The 22,432-nt window shown below is 35.5% G+C and overlaps 1 protein-coding gene across 1 annotated transcript; it reads right to left on the reverse strand.

Moving 5' to 3' along the window:
- Positions 1–20,360: 20,360 nt before the first annotated feature.
- On the reverse strand, positions 20,361–22,301 carry LOC149249044 (uncharacterized). The gene is made up of 3 exons (XM_089451809.1): positions 22,142–22,301; positions 21,074–21,239; positions 20,361–20,904 (listed from the first exon to the last, which is right to left on the reverse strand). Exons 1-3 carry the CDS (start codon positions 22,299–22,301, stop codon positions 20,361–20,363), a joined length of 870 nt encoding a protein of 289 aa, XP_089307935.1.
- Between the last annotated feature and the right edge of the window lie 131 nt (positions 22,302–22,432).

Below are 22,432 nucleotides of genomic sequence, written 5' to 3' on the forward strand. Positions count from 1 at the left end.
CAAAAGTAAAAGGTGAATTGTCATTACTACAATAAATTTTGTCACTAAGCTCGTGATTGCAGGAAGAAGATAGGTGATCAAGGAAAGTAGAGAGCTAATATCGCTACAGAGAACACTGCATTAGCGGAGTTTCAAAGTCTAAAATGGGCCTCGTAAGGAAATATTAAAATAATAGCTAAACCGATAAAATAGTATTTATGAATTTTCAATTCACATTTTGCACCAAAATCCAAGAAATCGTTGTTAAGTTCAATTGAAAAGTTGTACCAAAATAAAATTGATAAAAAAATATAATGATGTGACTATAAATAAAAATGATTTTTTCAAGAAAAAGTCATTCTCAATTAACAACTAATACATTTTCCCTTTGTACTTAATTAACTTAAAATAAATTATAAGTATAAATTCATAAATTATTAACTGTATAATATACTATTAATTAAAAATTATGCTATTTACAATTAAAATACATAATAACATGTAATGTAATTAAGATATTATATAAAATCCAAATAATATAATATAATAAATTAATATAGTATTTTATGTCTTAATTTTATATTACATATTGAATCGATTTGATTTATATAATAAGAAGAAATGATATATAATATAAAAAAGGAATATAATACATATTCTATTACATTTAAATTATTTTCCATAATATTACGTATAATAATATGTAATATTAATATAATCATATTGAAATGAATTGAGTTATGTTGAAAATTAAAGAAAAATAGTATTGAAATAGATTTAATTTATATTTATGACTAGATAATTATTTATATATGTATAAATATTAACTTACAATTTGTAATATTAAATAAAATAAAATGAATATATAATTTAAAATAAACGTATGAAAATATATAAATATAATATTTATTGAAAAATGTGTAAAGGCATGATGATTGTATAGCGACATGCATTGTTTCTTTCAAAAAATATGAAATGATGATAAGAATATTTTATTCAAAAAGTGTGAAATGACCTTTATTATGAGTACTTTACTTTATGACTTTAAAAGTACTTGAGTACCATGGTTAACCATGAGTTTTTATCCACCATTGAGAATGTGACAAGTAAGTACCTTTAACTCAAACAATGTCACCTCAACCATGGAGGATGATGTCATCCCCTAAAATGTGATTGGTTCTCATAAATTGAATTTTGATTGTACATTTTCCTTAGGAGGCCCATTTTTTACCTCACAATTCCTCTAATGGACTCCATGTTCCTAGCTTGATTTACCATGTCTGAAACTTTTGATAATATGTGGCTATTACATAGTGGTTGCAATGACCACATCACAGAGAACAAGAATTTGGTTGCAAACCTGGATCAATCTGTGAAGATAGAAGTAAAGTTGGGCATTGATAAGATTGTTGATGTAGATGGAAAATGAGTGGTAAACATTCTGACCAAACAAGGGGAGTTGCAAACAATCTCATAGGTATATTATGTCCCTAGTCTCAAAAATAATCTGATAAGTGTTGATAAGTTAATACAAAAAGGATACAAGGTTATTTTTGAAGGACAAGAATGTGTTATATATGACAAGCCCCCAAGAAAGTAGCTGACAGAAAAGGTGCAGATGACAAGGAACAAACTCTTTCCTCTAATCATGAATTACAGTGACCAGGTCAACTCTTTTACAGTTGCATGTTCTAATGATTATTGGTAATGGCACTTTCGATTTGGACACTTGCACTTTTCTAGTTACGATTTTTGCGGTAGAAACATATGGTTAGAGGAATACTTCCCATTAAGGAAACTTCTAGTACTTATGAGTGTTTCATCTTGGGAAAGCGACATCGTGATTTTTTTCCAAAGGGAGTTGCATACAAAACAAAGCAGTTGCTAGAGCTAGTCGTATAGACTTGTGTGGAGCTATGAGGACATAGTCAATTGGTGGAAGTTGTTACTTCCTCACTTTCATTGATGATTATAACAAAAAGAATTGGGTTTACTTCCTGAAGAAGAAGTCTGAAGCTTTTGCAAAGTTTATAGAATTCAAAGCCTTAGTAGAGAACCAGAGTGAATGATAGATCAAGGTATTGAGATCATATCATGGAGGAGAATATGATTAGAAATCATTCCATGCTTATTCCAAGTAACATGGAATTAGAAGGAATTTTACAACCAAATACACACCACAACAAAATGGTGTAGCAAAGATGAAGAACAAGACAATTATGAACATGGCAATGAGCATGTTCAAAAGAAGAAACATGGCTAATCAGTATTTGGCAAAAATAGTTTCATGTGTTGTTTATGTGATAAACAAATCTGATCCGGATCTTGGGGGAGGCCCCCAAGATCTAAGAGATTGAAATGGACCTTGGGAGGAGAGACCCCAAGATCTGAAAACTTGAATTGCCAGAAGAAAAAAAGAGGAGAATTCCCCATAAACAAAACCACAAAGAAATTTTTTATTTAAAATAGTAATGGAAATAAACCAGCTAGGGCGATGGTAGCTTATCTCTGAGAAGAGATGTGGTGGCTACATGCCTCTGAACTGTAAAGGCTACATTGTGGTGGACAATCTATCCTTTTACAAAATGTGACTTGTTACTTATATTATTTTCCAGTTACAATACCACGGGTCAATTCCATGGGTGAATGAATACCATGGGTGGATTTTACAATACCACAGGCGGATGCCATTTACAATACCATGGGTAAATTCCATGGGTTGATGAATAATATGGGTGGATGAGTACCATGGGTTGATGCCATTTTCCATTCGGATCATTCCTCCCTTCTTAAGAAGCAATGGTCCCCATTGCGTAAAGTTCCCTCCTGCAAAGCCTTTGTTGAATATGAAGAGCCATTGAATATAAGGGTTTTATGTGGTTAACCAAAAACCCTGATAAACGAAGATCCGTGGATAGAGATACCCTGTAATGCTTGTGACCAACTGTGATTCTGACAGTGTGCAGCCTAGCAAATGGACTTCGATGACAAGGATTTTATGCGGTTGACCCATAACCATGATGTTGGTTGCTGATGAAGTAGCAGGTGCCTACATAGCCTGGGGTGGGAGGGCACATCTCCAAATAACCAATCCGAATGCTGCTATGTTGAAACTGATGAATGTGAAGCAGGTGCCTACTAAAGTGGGGTGGGAGGGCACGTCTCCAATGGGAACCCACTCCGAATGCTGCTTCAGAATTAAAATGGGCATAACTCAGTCAATATAACTCAAAATATTTATTATAACCTATTTTTGGAAGCAGAAAGATCATTTTGCATCTTCCCATGAGTTGGAAATCCTTATCTGGACACTCTGAGATCTCAGATTCGTGCTGCAAGAGTTCCGCCGTCACAAAAATTCTGATAAAATAGCTGATTTTAAATCAGCGATATCTCCCACATACGAACTCCGATTTGACCCATTTTTTTTTTGAAATTGGGTGATTTTTCAAGAGGAATCCAGATATGGTATTTGTTTTTGTAAATTTTGTACCAAATGTTTCAAATCTAATCTGCAAAGTCGCCGCCCAAAAAAATTCATGCAAAAAAATGAGAAAAGAAAAATTCTTCCTGCTTGACCCAAGAAAGTGCTCTGTGGAGGTTGTAGCACATGCCTAAAGTTTGTTGAATATTGCTACAAAATTTGAAACTGAAATATGCATCAAACCCTCATTCCCATGGAATCATAACCTGCTCTGATACCAATGATCCGGATCTTGGGGGAGGCCCCCAAGATCTAAGAGATTGAAATGGATCTTGGGAGGAAAGACCCCCAAGATCTAAAAACTTGAATTGCCAGAAGAAAAAAAGAGGAGAATGCCCCATAAACAAAACCACAAAGAAACTTTTTATTTAAAATAGTAATGGAAATAAACCAGCTAGGGCGATGGTAGCTTATCTCTGAGAAGAGATGTGGTGGCTACATGCCTCTGAACTGTAAAGGCTACATTGCGGTGGACAATCTGTCCTTTTACAAAATGTAACTTGTTACTTATATTATTTTCCAGTTACAATACCACGGGTCAATTCCATGGGTGAATGAATACCATGGGTGGATTTTACAATACCACGAGTGGATGCCATTTACAATACCATGGGTAAATTCCATGGGTTGATGAATAATATGGGTGGATGAGTACCATGGGTTGATGCCATTTTCCATTCGGATCAAAATCTCCCACAAAAAGTGTGAAAAACATAGTACAATAATAAACATGGTTAGGTATGTCTTGTAGTGTATCTCATCTCAGAATGTTTGGTTGTGTAGCTTATGCACATGTTCCTGAGGAGCTAAGAGGAAAATTGGATGAAACAAGTAAAAAATACATATTTACTAGTTTTAGGGAGAAATCAAAAGCTCACAAATTGTATAACCCTATCACCAAGAAGAACATAATAAAAAGAGAGGTTGTTTTCAAATAACAAGAGTCATGGAATGGGAGCATAGATAAGAGAATTGATGCAAGAGTATCACTGATGGAAGAAGAGAATGTAGTAGAAAAGGAGCGTCAAGTGTCATAGGAGATGACACCAAATAGAGTCACCCCAATAAGGACTCCAAGATATTCTGAACAACATGATTCTTCAAGCAGATTAGACAATCAAAATTCTCCCAACAGTCAGTAGGGTGATGAATCAAGCAATTGTAAGAGAAAGATGAGAAGTATGAAAGATATTTATGATGATTTGGATGTTAGTTCAATTTTTCCATTGTCATCTTTTCAACCTTCATTGTTTGAAGAAGAAACCAAAGAATAAAATTTGGTGCAAGATATGGATGAATAAATTGAAACAATTGAAAAGAGTGATACATGCGATTTGGTATATTTTCAAAAGGACAAAAACCTCATTGGTGTGAAATATATGTACAAGAAAAATTTGAATAAAAAATGAGAAATGAATAGATTTAAAGTTAGACTTGTAGCAAAAGGGTTCTCGCAGCAAGGGGGAATATATTTTGGAGAAACATTTGTTCTCGTAGCTAGATTGGATCTCATAAGAGCATTCTTAGCCACAATAACTCGAAACAAGTGGAAAGTGTATCAGATGGATATGAAATAAACTTTCCTAAATGGAATTATAGAAGAATAAATCTATGTGCAACAACCTCGAGGATATGAAGTTGAAGGAAAGGAAGATAATGTTTACAAGTTCAAAAAAGCGCTCTATGGACTCAAGCATACACCTAGATCTTTGTATAGCGGAATTGACAACTACATGAACGATAATGGATTTTGTGGAAGCAACATTGAGCCTACCTTGTACAAGAAGGTAAATAACCATGGACATATTTTGATTGTTTTCTTGTATGTGGATGACATGATTTATACTGGTGATCTGGAATTGGATGAATTTAATGCAGCCATGAAGAAAGAATTTGAGATGGTGTATCTTTGTCTTATGAAATATTTTATTGTCATGAAAGTTGAGCAATATGTGAAAGGAATTTTTATTTGTAAAAATAAATATGCTAAAGATTTTCAGAAAATATTTAGAATGGAAAATTGTAAACCCACCCCTATGCTAGTTGCAACAAGTTCAAATTTAAGTAAACATGATGAAGGATAAGATGTCAATCCAAGTCTATTCAAAAGATTTGTTGACATCCTCATGTATCTCAGAGCTACAAGACTAGATATTATGCAAGGAGTGAGTTTGATTTCTAGATTTATTGAATCTCCAAAAGACTCACATTGGAAAGCAAGAAAAATAATTTTGAGATACATAACATGCACTATAGATTGCAACATAATGTAAAAAAAGAAGAAGAATAAGGATTTGGTTGGATACATTGACAGTGGTTCTACAGGAAGTTTTGATGATAGGAAGAACACTTTTGGTTATTTGTTACATCTTGGTTTAGGTGTGACTTCATAGGCATCTAAGAAGCAACCTATTATGACACTTTTGTTAACATAAGCAGAATATGTAGCAACGACATCAGCACCATGCCAAGCAGTATGGTCAAGGAGAGTTTTTCATGGACTCAAGCAGAAACAACAAGGATCAACAACAATATATTTTGACAAAACCTTATCCATTGCACTACCCAAGAATAGTGTGTTTCATGAAAGGAGAAAGCATATTGATACAAGATATCATTTCATGAGAGAACTTGTGTGTAATGGAGAATTCTACTAGAAGCCTTGTAAATTGACTGATCAATTCGCTGACATATTCACTAAGCTATTAACAAACGATGTATTTGAGTTTCACAGAGGAAAATTGGGTGTTGTAAGCCTACCTGAGACTTAGACCAGCATACATGTTTGAGTTGTCATGAATGATGTCTTAGTTGAGTTGTCATAATTAAGGGGGAGTGTTAAAGATAGCTAATTACTCCCACATGGAGATTTGTCTAGAATTAGAGAGTCAATTAACTTAGTTAAGTTGAGTCTAGTCTAGGTAAGTCTTATTTTGGGTAATGTCAAATTTAGTGTGTGGTTGCATGTCAAAGTTATTTTGAGTGGGTCGCTATTGGAAAGGGTTAAATGCCCCTCACTGGGTTCATTGTAATCATCAAGTTTGTGTGATCAATTAAAAAGTCACAACTCATGTTATTGTGTGTGTGTTAAATTTGTTTGTGTGATCAACGAAAAAGTTGCAACTCATGTTACTGTGTGTGTGTTAAATTTTGTGTCTTTCCTCCTCTTCCTTTCCAACATAAATTAGGAAGGCAACATTTTTTTCTTGTATTTTCAACTTCTTTTTGCGCTACATCTCAGATAAGATGTAAATGTAAATTTAAACAACACAGTATGGGGGGTAGATCTCACATAAAAATGTAAACATGTAAACACACATATAAACAATTTAGTATGGGGTATATCTTACAACTCAATATAAACGTAAACATGTAAATGTAAATGTAAACAATAGATCTCACATAAAAATGTAAACATGTAAACATCAATGTAAATGTAAATGTAAACAACCAAGTATGGGGTAGATCAACCCAGTATGGGGTAGATCTCACATAAAATTGTAAACATGTAAATGTAAATGTAAATAATAGATCTCAGATAAAAATATAAACATGTAAACGTAAATGTAAATGTAAACAACCAAGTATGTTGTAAATCTCAGATAAAAACTTAAACATGTAAACATGTAATGTAAACAAACCCAGTATGGGTAGATCTCACATAAAAATGTAAACATGTAAAGTAAACGTAAATGTAAATGTAAATGTAAACAACTCAGTCTGGGATATATCTCACATAAAAATGTAAACATGTAAACGTAAATTTAAACAACCCAGTATGGTGGTAGATCTCCCATAAAAACATAAACATGTAAAAGTAAATGTAATGCTTAACATTTAACATTTCCAATCTAATGTAGGCCCTATTTAAAAATAAATTTAATTATTAGTATTTATAAACACAATATTTTTTTTTACTCTAGATCTATGGTAAATAAATAAAAAATAAATATAAATATAAATTGGATGGTAAATAAATAAAAATATAAATAAACATTATTTTTTTTATATTTACTCGAGAGGTATGGTAAATAAATAAAAATATAAATAAGCTAGAGGTATGGTAAATAAATAAAATCTCCTTTTGTATTTATTCCATAAACCTCTTTATATTTACAAAAAATCAAAAAATATGTTTTATTTAAATGAAGCTTATGCGCCAAATACCATGGGACAAATAATTAATAATACCATGGCCCAAATACCATATTTATAAAAGAGGTATGCTAAATAAATAAATATAAAAGAAGTATAAAGAGGTATGATAAATAAATATAAATATAACAAATAAGATTAGAAATCACCATCCAATTTTATACCAAGCCTATGGGCCAAATACCATGGTAAATAAAAAAGATACGATAAATAAATAAAAATATAAATGAGGCAGGTATGGTAAATAAATAAAACCTCCTTTTATATTTACTCCATAAACCTCTTTATACTTACTATAGGTCAAATACCATGGACCAAATTATTATTAATAGCATGCAAAAAAATATTATTAACCCTAATATTAATATTAAAAAATTATTATTATTATTATTATTATTAAATCTAATATTCATATTAATATATTATAATATTAATATTATTAAATTTAATAACTTTCAATGAATACAATATTAAATTTGTTATGTTATAATATATATTAACTCTAGATATATATGGGAGGGAAGAACAAAGACATAGAATGATAGAGGTGGAGAGATAAATGGAGATAAACTTAAGGAGAAGGGAGAGGAGGAATAAAGAGAGAGAGAGAGAGAGAGAGGGATATAAGTGTGAGAGGTAGAGAAGGGTAAGAGAGGGAGAGGGATACAAAGATATAGTTGGGGGGGCGGGGGGTGCGGGGGAGAGAAGGAGAAAAGGAGGGAGGTAGTGAAAGGATTGGAGGGCAGAAAGAGAGATAGAGAGAGGGAGAGAGAGAGATGGAGGAAGAGAGAGGAAGGTAGGAGAGAAAGGGAGAGAGAGGACTTGCAAGAGAGGAGGAGAGAGGGAAGGAATAAGAAATACATAGAGAGTGAGAAGTGGAGAGAGAGGGAGTTGCAAGGGAGAGATTGAGAGAGAGAGCCTCTATGTTTAGGGGTGAGATGAAGAGACAAAGAAAGAGAGATAGAGAGAAGGGGGGAGATAAGGAGAGAGGGAGGGATATAGTGACATAATTGGAGAGAGTGAGAGAGAGTGATGGGGGAAGAGAGAGGATTCGAGGGAAAATAAAGAGAGAGAGAGAGAGAGGGGCTTGGAGGGATAGGAGAGAAAGGAAGGGAGAGAGAGACACAAATAGAGAGATAGAGAGAAAAAGGGAGAGAGAGGAAGAACGAGAAACAAGAATTGAGAGAGAGGAGGAGAGTGATGGGGGAAGAGAGAGGATTGAAGGGCAGAGAGAGAGAGAGAGATGGGGGAAGAGAAAGGGAGGTAGGAGAGAAATGGAGAGAGAGGAAGTACGAGAGAGTGGACTTGAGAGAGAGGAGGAGAGACGGAAGGAGAGAGGAGGAGAGAGGGAGTGAAGAAGAAATACATAGACAGTGAGAAGTGGAGAGAGAGAGGAAGTGACAAGGGTGATATGGAGAGAGAGTGTGTATGTTTGGCGTGAGATAAAGAGACAAAGAAGGAGAGATGGAGAGAATGGGGAGAGAAGGAGAGAGGAGAGAGGGAAGGATATAGTAACAAAGTTTGAGGGTGATATGGAGAGAGAGTGTGTATGTTTGGGGGTGATATAAAGATACAAAGAAGGGGAGATGGAGAGAAAGGTGGACAGAATGAGAGACGAGAGAGGGAAGGATATAGTAATAGAGTTGGAGAGAGAGAGAGAGTATGTGAGATAGTGGAGAGAGGGCGGTAAAGGGAGATGGATTTGGAGGGGGGGAGAGGGAGGCAAGAAGAAATAATTAGAGAGATAAAGGTGGAGAGAGAGGGAGATAGCACAACAAGAGTGAAGAGATATAGAAGAAGGGGAGAGGGAGAGAAGGGTAGGAGAGAGAGAGGGAGAGGGAGAGATGGCTAGATATATTAGAGAAAGAGATTGTATGTTTTGGGGGTGATATAGAGAGACAAAGGGAGATAGAGATATAGATGGAAAGTGAAGAGAGGGAAGAAGAGAGATGGAGAGAGAGGGAGGGATAGAGAAATCGATAGATATGGAGTGTGAGAGAGAGTTGAGATAGAGAGACAAAGAAGGAGAGATGGAGAGAGATATAGATATATATGGAGGGGGGAGAGAGGGAAGAAGATTTATTGCACTAGATGTATTTATTTCATTTTAGATGGTGATTTCTAATCCTATTTCATTGCTTGCACTAGATGCATTGATTTTATTGGAGATGTTGATTTCTAATGATATTTGATTGTTTGCACTAGATGCATTGATTTCCATGTAGATTATTTATAATACTATTTGATTTCTTTCACTAAATGCATTGATTTTAGTGTAGATGGTGATTTCTAATCCTATTTGATTGCTTGCACTAGATGCATTTATTTCAATGTAGATGATTTCTAATCCTATTTTATTGTTTGCACTAAATGCATTGATTTCAGATTAGATGGTGATTTATAATCCTATTTGATTACTTATTAGATGCATTAATTTCAGTGTAGATGTTGGTTTATAATCCTATTTTCTTACTTGCACTAGATCCATTGATTTCAGTGTAGATGTTGGTTTATAAACCTAATCATATTTGATTTCTTGCATTAGATGCATTTATTTGAGTGTAAATGTTGATTTCTAATTATATTTGATTGCTTGCATTCGATGCATTGATTTCAATGTAAATGTTGTTTTCTAATCTTATTTGTTCTCTTACATTAGATGCATTGATTTCAATGTAGATGTTGATTTCTTATTTGATGTAATTGGATGTATGATGGTGCATTAATTTGAGAGTGATTGGATTAATATTGTGCATTGATTTAGTGTAACCGTAAAAAATTATTGACAATGTACATTAATTTTTCTGTTATAGTAATTCAACCTATTAATATTGGACAGAAAGAGATAAAAGGTATGATGTTTACTACAATATCTTGAGGTAAAGATTTAAATGGTTTACGGTTTAACATTTCCTTTCATATAATCGATATGAAAAAACGAGAAAAGTAACAAGGGCAAGAATAAAAATAGTAGAAGAAAATAGTTTGAGATTAATCACAATGAAAACTATTTGTAATTTCGATATTCTTATTTCTCACATCTTCTATCATTCAACACTATTACATTGTCACTTTACATTCAAAATTTTTATTTTATCATTTTCCATAATTAAAGTCATTCACAATATTTATCATTCAAAAAACTGAGGTAATTAAGAAAATTTAAAATTAAAATGACTAGATTAATGTGAGACATATTTAGCATATTTAAAATGATTATATTAATATCACACGATTTTACATATTTTTTTTATAAAAATTAATCATATTTTCTTTGGCTGCACACAACTGAAACCAACCTAGATCCTTCTTAAGTCCGGATCTATCAAGCTTCGAGAGGGATCAAATCTCTCGAGGTGTAAACCTTTCTTCAAGTTTTTCACTCAATAAAGAAATTTGCACCTCGAGAGATTTGATCCCACTTGGAACTTGATATATCTGGAGTTAAAGATGGGTCTAGGATGGTATATTTAAAAAAGAGATTTTCACCTCGAGAGATTTGATCCCTCTCGGAGCTTGATAGATCCCGAGTTAAAATAGATATAAGCTAACATATTTAGAGACAAATCCATCCTTATTTAAAGATTTGAAAGTGAACGAGCACAAACAAAATCAAAGTTGAAGAATTCTTATGTTAGTATCAATTTTATATTCTCAAATATTCCAAGATGTATCATTACCAATTTCAGATTTATATAAAAGGAAAAACTATTAGGCTTCTTAAATCCATTCTTCTAAGCTACTTTGCTCAAGACATGTGGCAAACTATCTTCATTGCGAAATTAGGCAAACTGTCTTCATTACCAAATTATTGGTCGAAAAATATTTTTATATTCCACGGTTTGCATTTGCAATTACACATTTCACCGTTACATTTTCACAAACAAAATATGTAATTTCATATCTTAGTTTCCTCTTTATATTTAAACCGCACTTACCAAGTATAAATTTAAATTTGGATTCGAATTGGATAGCATAATGAAAAGGTTTCAATACCGCACTTACCAAGTATAAATTTAAATTTGGATTCGAATTGGATAGTATATGATAAAAGTTTGAATGAAAAGGTTTCAATAGAAAAAAATTCGATAATAGACATCTTAAAAAATTCGATAATAGACCTCTTAAAAACTTATGTCTTTGGTTAGCTTTTATCATTTTTAGTAACCCTGGAAAATATAATAAATTTATAAATAAAATTCATCTAAACAATTTACCATTCATATTTTATATTTAAAATTCTTTTTTTCAAAATTCTTCTTTTTCAAAACTTAAATGTAATATTTTTTTTAAATTTTGAAACTTCTTTATATAATAAATGCACATTTATAAAACTTAATAAATGCACATTTATAAAACTTAGGTTAGAAACTGATTTATCTATAATCCCTCCATAAATAAAAAATAATCACTCATAAAATTAAACTACTTGGAGATATTCTTTCCTTTATTTTACTCACTCATAAAATTAAACTACTTTCACGTATTCTTTCCTTTATTTTATTCTAAAAAATTGAAAAAAAAAATTCCTAATTTCACTTTTACCTTTTATTTTTTTTCCTTCTTTTACTCTCATTTCCATTCTTTATTTGTATATACCATCCTCTATTTACTTCGGTTTAGAATGTATATACCATCCTCTATTTACTTCGGTTTAGAATGTATATACCATCCTCTATTTACTTCGGTTTAGAATGCATAGTATAACATCTTTGTTTGTATATACCATCCTCTGTTTACTTCTGTACAAAATGCATAGTATAACAACTTTGTTGGTATATACCATCCTCTATCTACTTCTCTTCAGAATGCATAATATAACATCTAATAAACAATCATTTTGGATAGAGAGATTTTCATATAATATGATCTATTAATTAATCACCTATGCCAGAGAATTAACCTACTAAATTAACTCCTTATGCTACGAATTGAAGCGAATTGTTTGGGCTAATTGTGGAGAACTCAAACGGAATGGGCGAATTTTTGTCTGTTTTAGTCCAATTCAAGCGACTTCGGTAACTATGATTTGTTTTACCCCAGTTCAAACGAATTTGGTAACTATGATTTAAACATTTTAAGACAACAATTTTAACAATCCTGCTAAGTAGTCTACTCAAACATTTTAGAATTTGGATTTTCTTTATCTATTTCTACCCTAAATTCAGTTAATAGTTAGAATTACAGTTTGAAGTATTAAGATTTTACCATTCAAAGGATGAAAGGAATTTTTGGGATTTCAAGAAAGAGCTGAAACTATTTTTATTTTTATAATATAAACATAAATGTAATAAAAAATGAAATTCTTGTAGTAATAAATTCGAAACATAAAAGGTTCAGGATTCTTTTAAATCGAAAACTCTGGAATTTATAGAAACTGGAAAATTTATTAAAATTAGCTAAAGATCCGATCACTACACAGTTAAGTTATTCCCATTATACAAATCATACACTTGCAAAAGACTGTTATAGGTGAAGATGTAAAAAGGTCACTTATATTAAAGAGGAAAATCAAAGAACTTCCTTTAAAAGTTCAGACAGATGATTTATTACCAGGAGTAACAACGTGAAAAGTCCAGCTATCATTAACTCTATTTCCCTTTCAAGAAAATTGGTGCCCTATATTTTAAAACATCAACTGAAACACAAAAGAGCATAGCCCACTTGAGAGATGAACGCGTATCATCTATGCATTACCATCGAGTTAAATAATGTTTTGTCGAGCTCAGATGAGACAACAGAATCAGTACATATATTGTACAGATGGTCCTCCTCCACCGAAATGATAACTGGGCCAGGACCCTGACCTTCACACGCGAAATCGAATTTTGCGCTTCCTCCTGCTCCGAATATTGTAAGATCAGGCATTGCCTTCTCTTCTTTATTGGAAATTGCCGAGCAATCCCATTTATCATCATCCTACAACTCTCTGTCCGAAAGTACTTTAGAGCACTCACCCGAAGGCAGGAGCTAACCAGCTTGCCATAGGGCATTAAATGCCCGGTTATATGCAGGCTGGATAACCCAATAATACGCTCGCGTGGAGACTAGATAAATAAGAAATGGGCGCGCACGTGTTATTGGATTATCCAGCCTGCATATAACCGGGCATATGCAGGCTGGATAACCCAATAACACGCTCGCGTGGAGACTAGATAAATAAGAAATGGGCGCGCGCGTGTTATTGGGTTATCCAGCCTGCATATAACCGGGCATTTAATGCCCTATGGCAGGCTGGTTAGCCGCTGCCAACTGCCATAGGGCATTAAATGCCCGGTTATATACAGGCTGGATAACCCAATAACACGCTCACGTGGAGACTAGATATATAAGAAATGGGCACGCACGTGTTATTGGGTTATCCAACCTGCATATAACTGGGCATTTAATGCTCTATGACAGGCTGGTTAGCCGCTACCCTCACTCGGATCCTAAACTTTAGAGCACTGATCAACGTCGGCCCATGTAACGAGTGACAGACATAACCGAATGTCTCTCTTCTCGTGTTGTTGTCTCCTGTGTTGGAATATTAATTCCAACTACTGTGCAGTGGCAGCGATATGGGACATTGCCGATCAGCAATCACCGATGGGCATATCGGCGAGTCGGCGTATCGGCGGGATGGAGCATCGGACGTATCGGCGGTAGCATTGCGATATCGCATCGACGCTTTCAAAAGGTGGCAGGCCCTTTGCACAGATATGTTTGCGATCCGATAGCCGGACCCGACGGGCATATAGCATTGTGCTGTATAATATTTCAAGTTCCGCCTGCGGCCAACTTTCTCATGTTTTTAATGTTTTTTTTAAGCTTAAGTTAAAATGCATCGCATCGCTGCATATCGCATCGGCGGGTCGTAAATCGGCATTTCGCTATGCGATAGTGCAATATTGTGATAAGCCTGCATTAAATATAGATAGGATATTTTCAGCCGAGTAATCAATGTTATTTACTGCGGTTGGTAAATGCAGGTAGGATATTTTTCTTCTATCTTATCACTCAGAATCAGATATGATTTTAACCTATATAATGTGTAATGAACAACAGTTCTGTAAGGAAGTGAGTAAGAGAGAAGTTGTTGAAGAATCTGAGAGTTTTTGTAATTATCTGTAAACGCACAGCAGTGCTAAGATAGTTGAAAACAGATTCTGGAACTGGAGCGTTCCTGTTGTAACCCCTCTATAGAGGAAGACTATTTTGTAACAGTTTTTTTTATGATTAAAGATCCTGTATTGAAATCAGAGTTGTTCTCTGTGCATTTCTTTTGTGTTTGAAATAAACAGAAATTTCCAACATGGTATCAGAGCTAGTCTAGGCACTCAGTGAGTCAAAAACAGAGTTTGTTTTTCACTGTAGGAGCTGTAAGAAGCTTATCAAGCAGAGAAAGTTTTCTTTGCCTTTTATTATACAGTGAGTATCTCTTCTTTATTTATACAGGTTAAGATGGCAGATGTTGGAACTGGTTTGACAAATTCCCAACTGCCACAGTTTAATGGGAAAAATTACAGTTATTGGTCCATAACAATGAAAGCATTGTTTGCTTCTCAAGGAATATGGGAGCTGGTTGAAACTGGCTATGCTGAATCGGCAGATGCAACAACATTGGCTGCTTTGACAGTAACATAAAGAGACCAGTTGAAGAGCGACAAGAAGAAGGATGCGAAAGCCCTCTTTTTTCTCTTCCAATCAGTACATGAAAGTGTTTTTCCATGGATAGCAGCAGCAACAAAATCCAAGGAGGCATGGGATATTCTCAAAACTGCCTATCAAGGCATGGAGAAGGTGAAGACTGCAAAGTTGCAGATGTTGAGGAGAGACTTTGAAACACTCAGCATGAAGGAATCTGATACAATAGATTCATTTTTCACTCAGGTTATTGGGCTGATAACCCAGATAAGATCTCATGGTGAGATTCTTGAAGAAAGAAGGATTGTAGAGAAGATCTTGAGATGTTTACCCTCAAGGTTTGAAGCTGTTGTGGTAGCAATAGAAGAAACAAAGGATCTCTCACAGTTCACAGTAGATGAACTAAGTGCTTCTCTTATGTCTCATGAACACAGACTGAGTAGAGGAACAGATTCCTCTTTTGAGCAAGCATTCAAGACTCAGATGTCTTTTGGCCAAAGAAAAGATCGAGGCAGAGCAAATAACAGAGGTCGTGGAATAAGCCAAAACAAAGGCAGAAATAATCCTGCGAGTACAAGCGGAAGGAGCTGCAATCAGAACCAAGATGAAGGTTCAAGCAAACAGCGAACTCATGGACAAAGGTATGACAAATCTCAAGTCCAATGTCATTATTGTAAGAAATATGGGCACTACGCCAATGAATGTAAGAAAAAACAAAATGACATGAATAATAGGCAGAATGCTAATTTTGCAAATGAAGAAGATAAGAATCCAAAGATTGTGCTGTTAACATGTAATATTACACAAGACAAACAAAAAGATTTTTGGTTCTTAGACTCAGGTTGTAGTAATCACATGACTGGAAATATTGCAATGTTTGCCAATCTGGATGAAAATGTGAAATCTGAGGTAACAACAGGAACTGATAATAAGATATCTGTCAAGAGTAAGGGCAGAGTCAGTATCCAAGCAAGAAATGGAGAACAGATGATTGTGCCAGAGGTATAATATGTACCCGGTCTGAAATGTAATCTTTTGAGCATTAGACAGCTCATTAACAAAGGTTACAATGTGTTCTTCAAAGATGATATGTGTACAATCAGAGACATACCTCCAAGTGAGAAGATCATCGCACATGTGCAGATGACCAGCAATAGAATGTTTCCTCTCAAACTCAGGGCAGATTTGAAAGAAGGAAGAGTTATTGCAGCTGTAACACAAGAAGTCTTTCAGGAACAAGTGAAAGATGAGAATTGGTTGTGGCACTTGAGATTTGGACATCTCAATTTCGGAGGCTTGAATCTGTTGCACAGAAAGGGAATGGTAAAGGGATTGCCATTGATCGAGAAACCGGACAGCCTTTGTGAAGGCTGCATTTTGGGCAAGCAACACAAAGAAAGCTTTCCAGCAGGGAAGAGTATAAGGGCAAAAGCACCCTTGGAAATTGTTCACTCTGATGTGTGTGGACCGATGCAAATACCATCATTTTCCAGAAATAAATATGTTTTAACTTTCATTGATGATTACACCAGAAAGACATGGGTGTATATGTTGAAACAGAAGAGTGAAGTGTTTGAGAAATTCCGCCACTTCAAAACTCTTGTTGAGAAGCAGTGTGGGCATTATATCAAAGTGCTCAGAACAGATAGAGGAGGAGAGTACATCTCCAATGACTTTCTGCGTTTTTGCAGAGAGAATGGCATACAAAAGCAGTTCACCACGAGGTATACACCTCAGCAAAACGGTGTTGCCGAAAGGAAGAATAGAACCATTCTTGACATGGTCAAAAGTATGCTAAAGGCAAAGAACTTGCCGCATGAGTATTGGGCAGAAGCTATCACTTGCGCAATTTACATCTTGAATAGATGCCCAACTAAAGTTGTCATGAACAAAATACCAGAAGAAGCATGAAGTGGTCAAAAAGCAAACTGTCACTCACATGAGAGTATTCGGTTGTGTAGCATATGCACATGTACCGGATCAGCTAAGGAAGAAGCTTGACATTAAGGGGGAGAAGTGTGTCTTTATTGGTTATAGTGATGAGTCAAAAGCATACAAACTCTATAATCCATCCACCAAGAAATTGATAGTAAGCAGAGATGTGCAGTTCATTGAAGATGAAGCTTGGGATGGAAGCTTAGAGAAGACAGTGAATGTGAAGACAATTGTGTCTCACGAAGAAGAAGAGGAAGGGACAGCAGCAAATAATCCTTCCTTGGTGGCTCCTCCTCCACCACTGCAAGTACAACAAACCACACCACAAGCTGGAATTCGAACAGCCTTGAGAAGTCAAGGAAGTGCTTTTTCAAGCACACCATAGGGATCAGAAATACCCTCAAGTTCGGATGGAACTCCAAGCACACCAAGAAGACCAAGATTTAGAAATTTGAATGAGATTTATGAACAAGGAGAGGTAAGTAACAATACCGGTCTAAATTCATTATTTGCTTTGTATTGTCATGTTGATGACCCAGTTCATTTTGAAGATGCTGTAAATGAAGATAAATAGATTAAAGTAATGAATGAAGAAATTGGTGCAATTGAGAAGAGTAAAACATGGGAGTTAGTGGACCTCCCTAAGGGCAAAGATGCCATTGGAGTTAAGTGGGTCTATAAGACCAAAAGCAATGCTGAAGGCAAGATTGACAGGCACAAAGCAAGACTTGTTGTGAAAGGCTACAAGCAGCAACAAGGCAAAGACTATGATGAAACCTTTACACCAGTAGCAAGGATGGAAACAGTCAGAACAGTGTTGTCTATTGCAGCACAACACAAATGGAAGATTTATCAGATGGATGTTAAATCTGCATTCCTGAATGGGGTGTTAAAAGAAGAGGTTTATGTTGAACAACCTCCAGGCTATGAAGTTGAAGGCCAAGAGCATAAAGTCTGCAAACTGAAAAAGGCTCTTTATGGGCTGAAGCAAGCTCCAAGAGCATGGTACAGCAGAATAGATGCTTATCTGATTGACAATGGGTTTGATAAGTGTGATGGTGAACCCACACTCTACATAAAGGATAATGACGGTAAGATTCTTATTGTTGTTTTATATGTAGATGATTTGATTTTTACTAGCAATGATGCTTCTCTCATTGCTAATTTTAAAGCAGTCATGAAAAGTGAATTTGAAATGACTGACTTGGGCTTCTTAAGATATTTTCTTGGAATTGAAGTAGACCAAAGTGAAAATGGTGTTTTCATTTCTCAAGTTAAATATGTGGAAGCAGTGTTAAAGAGATTTAACATGCAGAACAGTAAGGCAGCTGTGACTCCAACTGTAATGGGGTTGAAATTGACCAAAGAAGACAGCAACAAGGATTTTGATCCAAAATTGTACAAGAGCATAGTTGGCAGCCTTATGTACTTGACTGCAACTAGGCCAGACATTATGCACGCTGTGAGTTTAATCTCCAGATTTATGGAAAGACCGAAAGAGACTCATTGGCAGGCAGCCAAGAGGATTCTAAGGTATGTGAATGGAACGAAGGGGTTTGGTATTTTATACTCCTCATCTGAAAGTTTCATGTTGACAAGTTACACCGACAGTGATTGGGCTGGAAGTGTTGATGATAGGAAAAGCACATCGGGATATGTGTTTCATATGGGATCGGGAGCCATCTCATGGGCTTCCAAGAAGCAACCTGTTGTGTCTTTGTCAACAGCAGAGGCAGAGTATGTGGTAGCAACAGCAGCGGCATGCCAAGCAGTGTGGCTGAGAAGAGTTCTCAGAGATTTGTGTCATGAACAAGAAAATGGCACAACCAATTACTGTGACAATAGCTCGACAATAGCATTGTCTAAAAATTTTGTCTTTCATAAAAGGACAAAGCATATTGACACCAAATTTCACTTCATACGTGAATTGGTTAACAATAGTGAGATTGTTTTGCAGCACTGCAGAACAGAGGATCAGTTAGCTGACATCTTGACAAAACCATTGGGAAAGAAAAGCTTTGATCATTTCAGGAAATGTCTGGGTATGATTGAACGCCCAACAGTTGAAATTAAAGGGGAGTGTTGGAATATTAATTCCAACCACTGTGCAGCGGCAGCGATATGGGACATTGCCGATCAGCAATCGCCGATGGGCATATCGGCGAGTCGGCGTATCGGCGGGATGGAGCATCGGACGTATCGGCGGTAGCATTGCGATATCGCATCGGCGCTTTCAAAAGGTGGCAGGCCCTTTGCACATATATGTTTGCGATCCGATAGCCGGACCCGACGAGCATATAGCATTGTGCTGTATAATATTTCAAGTTCCGCCTGCGGCCAACTTTTTCATGTTTTTAATGTTTTTTTTAAGCTTAAGTTAAAATGCATCGCATCGCTGTATATCGCATCGGCGGGTCGTAAATCAGCATTTCGCTATGCGATAGTGCAATATTGTGATAAGCCTGCATTAAATATAGATAGGATATTTTCAGCCAAGTAATCAATGCTATTTACTGCGGTTGGTAAATGCAGGTAGGATATTTTTCTTCTATCTTATCACTCAGAATCATATATGATTTTAACCTATATAATGTGTAATGAACAACAGTTTTGTAAGGAAGTGAGCAAGAGAGAAGTTGTTGAAGAATCTGAGAGTTTTTGTAATTATCTCTAAACGCACAACAGTGCTAAGATAGTTGAAAGCAGATTATGGAACTGGAGCGTTCCTGTTGCAACCCCTCTGTAGAGGAAGACTATTTTGTAGCAGTTTTTTTTATGATTAAAGATCCTGTATTGAAATCAGAGCATTGTTCTCTGTGCATTTCTTTTGTGTTTGAGCGTTGTTCTCTGTGCATTTCTTTTGCGTTTGAAATAAACAGAAATTTCCAACATCCTGTAATACTAAATGACCCTATATGAGTGTTATAAGCACCTAGGTAGAAATCAGCTGAAATGGATGGATTTGAATCTGAATTAGGGTTCCATGGTGTAATTGCAGAAGAATATGCTGTGAACAAGGAATAGTCCATCATGATCTCATTTTCATGAATGATGTTGCCATCATTTTTAATTTTTCCTGAATCGCTGATCTCAACAAGACCAGGGATGGTGACGATGCAGTCAACAGTGCTATTGGGAAAGCCAGGCATTTCATGAGGGGGCAGTGCTGAACGCGGTTCTATTAATTGGTCACATTTTGGTCACATTTCGATGATGTAACAGACTTACCAGATTGGCCTCTGGCTTCGGGAATAGGAGATGCAACATCTTGATGCTTGGTGTGGCAATAAGAATCAATCAACAGCCGTGAACAAGAAATCAGCTGGTTGTTATTGGGCTGCCCCTCAATTGAAAGCTCACAATTTTGATCCTCGTCTACTTCTTGTTTTATTTCCAATATGTCCGGAACACAAGAGTGCCGATTTTCTGCACCTGTCACCATACTAAAGTTGTTATGAAGACATTGTGGGTACCCGTCAGGCATAACGCCCAACGGCTGGGTAATAAAAGACCGCTTGTAAGCATCACGAAGATGAGGATGAGGATGAGCAATCACTGATTTGGTATTGCAGGTATGATTGTATTTGGTTCCAGCGTTGCCCTCGGCATCGCTGGACGAACAGGAGAGCCTGTGCTTCAAAACCTTCCTCTTGATGCAAGAGTTCCAGTAATTCTTGATCTCATTGTCTGTGCGTCCGGGCAAATGGGCAGCAATTTGAGACCACCTGCACCATTCACTCCCAAAGATAATGAGGTGACATGGCAACAAAATTTTCAGAGAGTAATGGACAGATCAGCGGGCTTTCAGAACAATGACTACAAAATATATCAATGTCAATTAACTACCAAGTGATAGAACAAGTGCTACTAGGGCAGTCATAGAATAGATCAAACCGGAGCAAATTAGTTCGAATGGCGCAAAAGAGGAACCTGTTCCCGAGAACGTATTGTAATTGTATGATCAGTTGCTCTTCTTGGGGTGAAATTGCGCAGCGTTTAAGACCAGGCCGCAGGTAGTTAATCCATCTCAGCCTGCAGCTTTTTCCACTTCTCTGCAAACCTGTATGTTCATTTCATTGGATTCAATATGATAATATATCCTAGCTGCTTAATCTTAACCCCAACTAAACTTAAATTTATTAAACAGAGAGAAAAAAAACCCTAGGAATGCCTACTGGAATAGATATCTGTCGAAGTAACAGAAATAAAATGAACTAATCATTAAATAGTTATTTTCATAAGTATCTCAATAAGCATACAATAGTGCAGCTAGAGTACATAATTTTAGGAAAGAGTGTGATTTGTTTGTTGTGGTTTAAATAATATTTTTAAATGAGTAAGTGGATTCAGTAATTTGAAAAACTCTACGAAAATAAAATTCTCCATATTAAACAACTTAATTTTATGTTTTTAATATTTTTTATTAAATTTATTAAAATTAACCAGCAAAAAAATATTATGAAAATGATTTTTTATTTTTTTTTAAACACTATTTCTTATATAAGTTAGATTACGCCCTGATTAACCCGTATACACCTAGAATTGATAGTATCAAAATGTTTGCAAGGCAGATAACTCAGATCTATAAAAAAATTAATGAAAAAACATAAAGACATTCTCACCTGGACATTTTTAGCATCTTGTTTTGTATGGTCATCTTTATGTGGTTTTGTATGAATATCTTTATGTAGATTGCTAATTCCTCAAATATTCCGCAATCAAATGGACAGAAATATTCGATAAATCAACAATTTACTAAGGTCATATCCTTTCGATTGTGAAATATTAGAGAAATCAACAATCTACTAAGGTTAAGAGTTAAAACTACCTGGTTGGTTTCTTCTAAACGTTGATCCACCTCTAGGTGGAGATATTATATTACAGCTATTTGTCAGATTGCACTTATGTTTTAGACTACAAGAAGAAGGTCGAAATGAGAATGCAAGTTGTTAAATTATTTACCAGCCGTGTTTGCAAGATAGCTCCAGGAGCGGCCCCGAAGGCCGTTGTTCGTGATATAATTGATGAGTTTCTCATCTTTCTCGGGTGACCAGAGCCCTTTCCTAAGATTTTGATTGGAGCGAAAAAGGATGCCATGTCCGTGTTCTTCTGCATACCACATCTTTTTTGTCAAATCCTTTTATCTACGAGGGTGGTGCACTCGCCGAGAAGAATCACAGGTTGCCAAAGCTAACCAGCCATATATTGGGTATTTAATGCCGAAATATATGCGCGCAAGTTAGTCCGATAACA

The sequence above is a fragment of the Pinus tabuliformis genome, chromosome 7, assembly GCF_031772625.1.
Source record: "Pinus tabuliformis cultivar Carrire ecotype Pingquan chromosome 7, CPIR1, whole genome shotgun sequence".
Taxonomy (NCBI): domain Eukaryota; kingdom Viridiplantae; phylum Streptophyta; class Pinopsida; order Pinales; family Pinaceae; genus Pinus; species Pinus tabuliformis.

Coding starts and splice junctions, on each gene's coding strand:
- LOC149249044 (XM_089451809.1), bottom strand. CDS start 22,301: ATGTGGTATGCAGAAGAACACGGACATGGCATCCTTTTTCGCTCCAAT. Junction 21,240..22,141: donor CTATCTTGCAAACACGGCTG/GTAAATAATTTA, acceptor ATGAACATACAG/GTTTGCAGAGAAGTGGAAAA. Junction 20,905..21,073: donor ATTCGAACTAATTTGCTCCG/GTTTGATCTATT, acceptor TGAATGGTGCAG/GTGGTCTCAAATTGCTGCCC.